The sequence below is a fragment of the Calliopsis andreniformis genome, unplaced genomic scaffold (genome assembly GCF_051401765.1).
Source record: "Calliopsis andreniformis isolate RMS-2024a unplaced genomic scaffold, iyCalAndr_principal scaffold0019, whole genome shotgun sequence".
NCBI classification, from domain to species: domain Eukaryota; kingdom Metazoa; phylum Arthropoda; class Insecta; order Hymenoptera; family Andrenidae; genus Calliopsis; species Calliopsis andreniformis.
The window spans coordinates 14,800,360-14,809,051 of NW_027480431.1; the positions used below are offsets into that span (position 1 = coordinate 14,800,360).

Sequence of the window (8,692 nt, forward strand, 5' to 3'; positions counted from 1 at the left end):
AAGATTAGTTATACCTAAGATTAGTAATACTAAGATTGGTAATAGTAATTGTAAAAAAAACAAACTGTGATACAGTGTGGAACTAATTGCAATGCCGCGACGCGTTCGGGATTGTAGTGCGCGCGGGGAGCCGCCGGCGGCTCCCCAGAAACGTAACAATATATTTTATTGTTTTCGGCATATTTTATTGTTTTATGCATATTGTTTTCAGTGATATAGATAGGTACTTGCAGCTTGAATCTGAATTTACCATTACAGAAACAATGATATTTGCTGGTAATAGTAAGGCAATAAAAGAATTTAATAAACAAATTAACATGCTGCAAATTAGTGAGGATAATACCTTACTTAAAAGCTCTGGAATTGGAGAAATAATAGAGCTTGAAAAGACCTCTAGTCTAAAATTCTGCCGACAGAAAATTATTTTTACAATATTTACAGACAATAGGAATAAGTTAGCTAGAAATATTAGTGATTTATCTTCTATAATGTCATTAATTGGCTTTTTGATGTTTAGAAATGGTCTACATATGAAAAGTCATTTTTAGGAATAACTTCTGGGCAATTTTACGTTTATTACACAACCGAAAAATATATTAGCGAAATATGCTTACAGTTTTGCTATGCTGCATGATTTTACGTCAGGCACATTAAAAGGAGGAAGGTGGAAAGAAGCGGTAACAGTTTTTTTCTCAAAAGAAGGAAATCCTTACTTCTTTAATTTTCATGGAAAAAGAAATAATGGCCATACTACGATACTTGGAGCTCCAAATTCAGACAGAACTTCACTCACAAATTTCCTATTATCCGAATGAAGAAAGTTTAACCCAAATATTGTCATATTGGTTAAGGAAAGTCGATAATTTTTAATAAAGCAGTGACTGGTGCATATTATATAATCGATCCGAAGTATAAGGACAAAAGCCTAAAATTTAATCCACTAAACATTGAAGATAGTGCTTCCAATCGCAACATGTTGATCGAACTGATCAAAAGAATGGTAGCCGATACGAACTTGGTGGACGTAGAAGAAAAGATAAGAAAAATTGTGGATTCTATATTTGCTATACCCAAGGAGTCACGTTCTATTGCGCAAATTTCTGGGATGCTCTTGCTCCTCGGGGGTAAAATAAGTAGATGGTGTGACGGTGGTGTGTTTGCTTACTTATTTAAAGATGGTAATGAATTAGATAGCGGCTGGGAAACAAAAAGGTATATCTCAACACCGCTGTTACGGCGGGCGGCGTAACATAATTATTTTAATTGTGAGTTCGTTGACGCTTTGACCCGGAACTGGACACTTATTGAAATCCTCGCGTTTCCCTTACTGTCTATTGGAATTCAAGGCTCAATGTAGAAATAAAGAAATTTCATTGCGAAATAATGGTAAACGTATGCATATGTATTATAAAGAATTCCAAAGTACAATGAGAATTTCTTTATAAAGTATAAACCAAAAGAACAGAATCTTCAGTCAGGTAACCCAAAGTTAATAGTAACTACTGAAGATTACTATTGCCATTGGTTATTATCGAACAATACAAGAACCATAGCCTGTGCAAATTGATTGGATTTTTTTTCTATAATTGGAATCTCTGTCTCTTTCTTGTCACAACCCTTCTCTCTCTCTCTCTCTCTCTCTCTCTCTCTCTCTCTCTCTCTCTCTCTCTCTCTCTCTCATCACACACTCTCACTCTCTACACTCGGCCATCCTGCAAGGATATCTGCCTTCAGATATCAGGCATATCTTCACTGTCAGTCGATATAATGTCCAGATCTAAGTCTTCAAGCCACGGCTTCATGTACTCTGCGGCAGTTGATGTTTGTCGTGGGCCTTCATGTTCGCCGACCTTCTCGACTACGTATCTGTCATTTCGTAACACACGAGTAACTCTGTAGGGACCCAGGTATTTATGTGCAAATTTCAACCCTGGTCCCAATTGGGTCCTCTTGATGGCAACCAAATCTTCTTGTTGGGAGCGGTGAGCCTCTTTATGTTTCCTGTTGTAGTTGAGTCTATTTTCTTGCTGAATCCTCATGATACTATCCTTCGCTTGTCGACTTAATTCTTCGCGATTCTCTTGGAATATCTTTTTCCATTCTTTGGTGACTGTCTCTCGAATTTCGGGGTTACTCTTCAATCTCATATCAATACCGAATAAGACCTTGAAAGGCGTAGTGCTTGTGGTAAGGAGTTGTATTCAGGTATCCTTGGCACGCATCTAGATACTTATGCTATTCCTCAGGTTTTGCTGCGGTCAGCTTAGTCAATAGCGGAATGATCGTCATATGACCCTTTCGACTTGGCCGTTCGCTTTCGGTATACCTGTTATAATAAGATTAGATTCAATATCCTCTGCTTTATAATATTCCTGAACCTCGGCTGAAGTGAATGCAGCACCACGATCTGAAATGATCCTCCGCGGATTACCGAAAATTACAGCTTGCTTTTTTAACTGGCTAATAGCTTCAGCACCGCTGGTCGACATTGTAGCATAAAGCCAAACGAACTTGGAGAACTCATATATAACTACAAATATATGCTTGTAGTTCTTTCGTATTGATGGAAGTGGCTCAAGATGGTCTATATGGTATACGTCTAAAGGTACCTCACCTTTCTCAACAGAATGTAAGAAACCGTCTTGCTTCGCAGATTTTCGATCGGCCAAAATGCACGCAACACAATTTCGCACAACCTTTTGTACTTTAGCGCTGAGATTTTTAAACCAATAGCCTTTTCTGACGAGGGTCTCGGTTTTGCTACTTGAAAAGTGTCCACTTTCATGCAATTGCCGCACGATTTGTCCTTGCATAGCACGCGGTACAACTATACGGGTGTCATCGTTTATCACTTTAAATAAGAGTCTATTTCTCACAATATAGTCACTATTTTGTCCATTCCTCGCCGATTCTAATAAGTCTTTTAAATCATTATCCTCACACTGTGCTTTTCGCAGTCTCGCAAGTACACTCGTCTCACATTCATTTATTAACATACACACTGACACAGAATTGCGACTTAACGGGTCAACATGCCTCATACTATTCCCTGGGCGATGTTCGATCGTATGATCAAATTCCATCTTGCTACTCGAATGCATAAGTTTTTCTTTTTCATGGTAAGTGTGAACGCACGACAGTCCGTCACGGTTTTAAACGGAACTCCTAAAAGGTAAACTCTAAATTTATTCACGGCCTTAATTATAGCTAGTACTTCTAACTCATAGCTAGTATATCGCCATTCTGCATTTGATGTCTTCCAGCTCGCATAATATATGGGATGGAACCGCTGATCTACATCGTCCTTTTGCAAGAGAATAGCACCAAGACCTATGCTGGATACATCAGTATGAAGTTCTGTTTGCGCACCGACGCGATACAACTTTAAGATTGGTTCATTGACCAATGCTGACTTCAATTGCTGAAATGCAAGCCTTTGTTCTTCATTAAACTCAAATTTGGCTTTTTTTTTTTGAGCAATTTTGACAAAGACAAAGCTATTACCGAGTACTGTGGAATAAAGTTCCTGAAATAACTTGTTAATCTTAAAAAGCTTTCTATGTCTCTGATATTTTTTAACAGCGGAAAATTCATAACTGCTAACGTCTTGCGTTTCGATGCACGAACGCGGCCATCCTCAATTATGTGACCCAGATATTCTATACTATGCGGAAGAAATTGACATTTTCTCCAATTTACTCGTAGTCTATAATCGCTCGCAACAGACAAAACTTCTTGGAATCTTAACAGTGCTTCCTTCTCATTGCGGGCTGGAGCAATTATATCGTCCATATAAGCCAGTAAGATGCCTCTTTTAATTAAATCACGAAATACACTACGAATGAACTTCTGAAATATAGCGGGAGCATTGCAAAACCCGAAAGGTACCTTTAAAAATTCATAGTGCTCGTCTGGTACTATAAACGCCATATATTTGCAACTATTTTCCTCTATTGGCACATGAAGGAAGCCATCTTTCAAATCCAGTACACTGAATATCGTTGAATCTTGTAACGTATTTAATTCGTCTTCTATCAACGGAAGAGGATAACGACCTTTATATACTTTTTTATTTATTAATCTGTAATCTACGCATAATCGCATTCCACTATCTTTTTCCCTGACAATTACAATACAACCTTGTCGTATCCATTCGTCTATTGGTTTATTCACTTCCTTTCCTTCTACTGACGCTAGTCTACGTGGGGGGTGATATATAGGCGTGTCGTCTTTTAATACGGTTTCCATCATAATATTTGTTTCTTTGGTTGCTTTCGCTCATAATTGTTCATAAGATATTCAATTTCGTGTTTAATACTATGATCTTTGACATTTTGCAAATTTACTGCGCAGCTAGATTCATTATTTCCAGATTCATCAAAAGTATCAATACAAAATATTTCCGGAACGTCATGAGTCGTACCTGCTTTAGCGTCGTGTTTTGATATTATTGCGTCTTTACCGTCTAAAAGTATTTTGGCTTCTTGTAACAAATCACAACCGACTAAAAGATTATTGTTCAAATAGGCGTCGTGTACAGCATGAACTAATAATCGAAAAGTCTTTCCATCAATTTCTACATCTGTATAAAAACTTCCCATAGTCGTGACTCTATTCAATCCAAAGCCTTTGCACTGAATTTCTGGACTGGTAAATAACGGACATCCCAATCTGATATACTGCTCGGCTGTCATTAAATGTAGATCGCTACCCATACCAAGAAACGCAGTTATTTGCTTACCCATAACAGTTACCGACTTATATATTTTATTGTCTCGGATGGTAACTGCAGTGCACGCATTTAGCTGCTTCTCTTGTCCGTTCTTATAATCTGCAGCTTTATGTCCAAAGTCGTTACATGCAAAACATTTCGGACCCTTGCTTTTCACAGGACACTTCACACTGAGATGATTGACGTCGCTCCAGTTGAAACATCGCACCTCGCTCTTCGAAACCTTCTTCTTATCCTGCTTTTCTGTCTTGACTGGACACCACATCGCATTATTAGTCTCAGCTGCTGCGCAGCCCTGCAGAAATCTTCCTCGAAGCGAAATTCGCTCTAACGCTGCTAGCAGTTTCCCTTTCGCCTTGATCTTCCGTACTCGTGCCAGATCTCGTAATCCAGAATCGGGAATTCCTTGAATAGCATACTCGACTATTTCCTCATCATTGATAGGTACACGATTTCCTAGGATAATTTTCTGGTGCAGATACTTACTAAGAGACTCTTCTTTCTTCCACGTGCGTGCCTCGAAGCGTCGTCTCGCTTCCAACACATTTTCAGGATGATAAAACATTTCTCGTAGGTTATCCAGCAATTCTTTGACCGTCGTCGCAATATGTTCAGGCTTCAAATGTAACCATTCAAGCGCATTTCCTCTTAATCGTCATCCAATTAACAACTTCGTCATATCCTCTGTTAACTGGTACGTCGTTTTTAATGGTTGCACTTGCCGTTTCCCACGTATTGTATGTGTCACTGTTTCCCTCGAAATAGCTTAATAAATCAGAAATAACGCTTATGCTTGCCGGTTGTTGCCGTCCCTGCACCGCTGTCGTAGTTGCCGGTTCTTGCGTTGCGGTCCTGATATTCAGTCTTTGCGTCTCTTCAAGCAATTCGATTTGCTGACGAGCCAATTCAAGCTCTCGTTCCGCTAACTGTTTTTCTCGTTGAAAGAGTTCTATCTCGCGGCGTATGTGTGCTATTTCACTTGCACGCTCAGATGATTCGCTTCTACTCGTAGCATCTTCATTAGCGTCTTCCTCGATTATTTCCATCCTTAACCATTCGCCCGCCTGATAAGCGTCGTTTAGCCGCTGTATTAATTCGTCTTTTGGACCCGATGTAGGCAGTCCTCTTCCTTTTGTGGCGGCGACAAGCCGGTGTCACGTCCCTGTCAATTGTTTAGTTTAAGATTGGAATGCGTCCGAGTGAATGAGCGACTGTTAGCGTGAGGTATGATTTCGGCAGGATGTTTGGAAGAGCGCATCGAGTGTCGCGTAAGGGTACGAGTGATTAGTTTAGAGTGAGAGCGAATCCGTGAGAGAGAAAAAGAATCAGTGTTGGGAGTGCGTGAGTGCGTGGGAGATTATAAGAAGGTTTCGAATGGGGTGTGACTGAACCAGAACACAAGAACGCAGTGAACATCGGACACGGTTACGCGGTCGTCGCGAGACTCTGTATAGCGTCAATAAAAACCGAGTTTGATTGAGATTCGGACGCTGGATGTACCCTCTTCCAATAACCAGTCACCTCCACACTTTCAACTTCTCTTCTAACGCTGGTATGGAAAAGCTGTTCGAATCTTGCGTCGCATTCATGTTCGTCGTCACACTATGCACACGTTCTCGAAACTTTCACGCACTTTTAACGGTTAAGTTGAGTTAAATTTGCTAGAATGAAAGCGATTTTTGAGCGAAATGCATCTCATTTCCAAGCAAATCGTAGTAATAAAATAGTAAATAGCAATGTTGGAAGAACATTTGGCCCAACAAGTAAAAATCCACGAAAGACAATATTCAAGTAAGCGTTAGAACTTCTAAAAAACAACGCCGTGATTCAGGGGATAGTGGTATCAGTGATGTTAGTAGCAGCACTTCTGATGATGAGGATAGAACAATAAAAGATATAATGATCGAAAATGTTAAGCAGGATAACCGAAAGGTTGGGACCAGCAAAAAAATATACAATCCACTTGATTGGAATCAAATCTATCAAGGTCAAAAACGCTTTAGCTTAGACAATATGTCGAGTAATTCGTCTTTATGTAGTAAAAAAAGTTATATTTCAGGTATAAGCGATAAGTCTAATAATTCAAACATTGTCAGATGTAATATTACTAGGAGTAACAGTAAGCAAGACCTTCGTAAACCTAATGCTTCATATAATGACAAATCTGCAGGTAAAGAATTATCTAATGTCAACGTAAGCGAATTAATCAGAATGTTTGAACAAGGTAATAACATAGTAAAGGGGCATTAATCAACTATTACTCTATTTTTGTATATACAAATGGAGGGTATCTTTTCAAAATATTATATTCTTTACAGCTTTGTTAATTTTTGATTCTTTCTCTGTAAAAGCGGTTTCTAGGAAGGTTTTAAGTTCTTCCCTTTCTTCTTGACCATTTAGAATTAAAGACTTATATCTATTTTCAATTTTTTCCAATGCTCTTTAACATGAGGAATCTAACTCCTCATACAAATCAGTATTTACTGATAGCAGTATTACCAAAAACGAAAACAAATTTGGAGTAGGTAATTCTTCTCCTGTGTAACCCAAAGACGCATCTTTATTTTGTTTCCGCAGTATTCTATTGGTTTTAACGATAGTAAGAGGCTTCCTGCATAAAATATAAAACTATCTATAATTAAATTTTTTGACTTTTTCGCTAATTTAATATTTTCAAATAGTTCTTTTTTAAATTTTTCTGTTGGTTGCTTCGATAAATGTAAAGAGAGATCAGTAAAAGGTTTTAGGTCGAAACTTGGTCCAAGTATCGTGCTAATGGCTTTGTGCACATTGCTCTTATCTTTACTTACAGAAATAATGAAAACCAGCCCCTCCACATCAAGCATATACTTTATGGATTCCAAAAAATCGACAACGAATTTAGGGCGGCACACATCAAAATTGTCCACCATTATATAAGTGTTTTTGTCTTTTCTAATTCTATTAACTACTTTCGCCCGTTGTGTTTTAAAATCCTTAATGTTTTCTTCTCTTCTTTGAAGAGTATTCAACTCTCTCAGTACAGAACCAATATCTTTCTTGTCAGCCTCTTTTGTAGCGTCAAGCAATACGGACAGCATAGCAAGTGCAGATTTACTGATCAGCTTTCCTAGTGTGTTTAGAGAAAATAGTACTTGGTTTATGTTCTTGAACTGTTGTATAACGCTTCTTTTTACTCCATACGATGCAAATAAATCTTCAAATAAAATATTTAAAAAGCATGGAAGTGGTTAATCTAGTGCATTGATATCCCATGCGTTATAGTAAGCTGCAATTTTATTTTGCTGTTAACGCTTTTATCCACTCTTTCAGAAAAAACGTCGTACCCCATCATCCATCATATCCTTCTAAAGATATTATTGTAAAAGACTGATCAATCGTTTTAGTTATACTGTTGAATTTGCCTGAAAATTGCTTATAGTTTAGACGGTCATTTTCCCAAGCCGCCACTTGAAGTGGTGGCGCTGTTTCTTTCTTCTTGAACGTTATTAACGATATAAGTTTTTTTAAGCACATAAGACACTTACGCTATATTTTACTAGAGTATTTTATAAGTTAAGAGTCTAGGCTTATATCACAATAAATTACTTAGTAATCCATGTTTTTCTAACACATTAATAGAAATGTTTTTCAAGCTACTTACAGGATCAAGCACATCATATGGATCATATGATGACCACATATGAATGTGGTAGTTTTTATTCCTATTTTTTCTTCTATGCATCTTTCCATGTATTGCACATAGTTTTGTGTAAGATCGTCTATTACTTCCTGTGTTTCCTTTAAACTTTTACAACCTTTGAATTCAGTGACTAGTTGCTCAATTCCACTTTAATAGAGTCCAGAATAGTTTTGAGTTCTAAAACTCCTGTTTTTAATAGCTTTTTGTATTAAAGGAAACATCCCGTTTATATAAACTAAGTTTTCTGCATCCAAACACATATCTATTGTTAACTTTCC

The 8,692-nt window shown here is 37.8% G+C and overlaps 1 protein-coding gene across 1 annotated transcript; it reads right to left on the reverse strand.

Annotated features, from left to right (window-relative positions):
* Nucleotides 1-4,087: 4,087 nt before the first annotated feature.
* Nucleotides 4,088-5,310, reverse strand: LOC143186604 (uncharacterized). Its single transcript, XM_076390287.1, has 2 exons — nucleotides 5,219-5,310; nucleotides 4,088-5,137 (listed from the first exon to the last, which is right to left on the reverse strand). The coding sequence occupies exons 1-2, from the start codon at nucleotides 5,295-5,297 to the stop codon at nucleotides 4,248-4,250; spliced, it is 969 nt and encodes a 322-aa protein (XP_076246402.1). The 5' UTR covers nucleotides 5,298-5,310; the 3' UTR covers nucleotides 4,088-4,247.
* Between the last annotated feature and the right edge of the window lie 3,382 nt (nucleotides 5,311-8,692).

What these genes read in the sequence shown, in the direction of transcription:
- LOC143186604 (XM_076390287.1), bottom strand. Translation starts at nt 5,297, where the DNA reads ATGTTTTATCATCCTGAAAATGTGTTGGAAGCGAGACGACGCTTCGAG. An exon ending in GAAGAAAGAAGAGTCTCTTA is followed by an intron (nt 5,138 to 5,218) that starts GTAAGTATCTGC and finishes ATGCTATTCAAG; the next exon opens with GAATTCCCGATTCTGGATTA.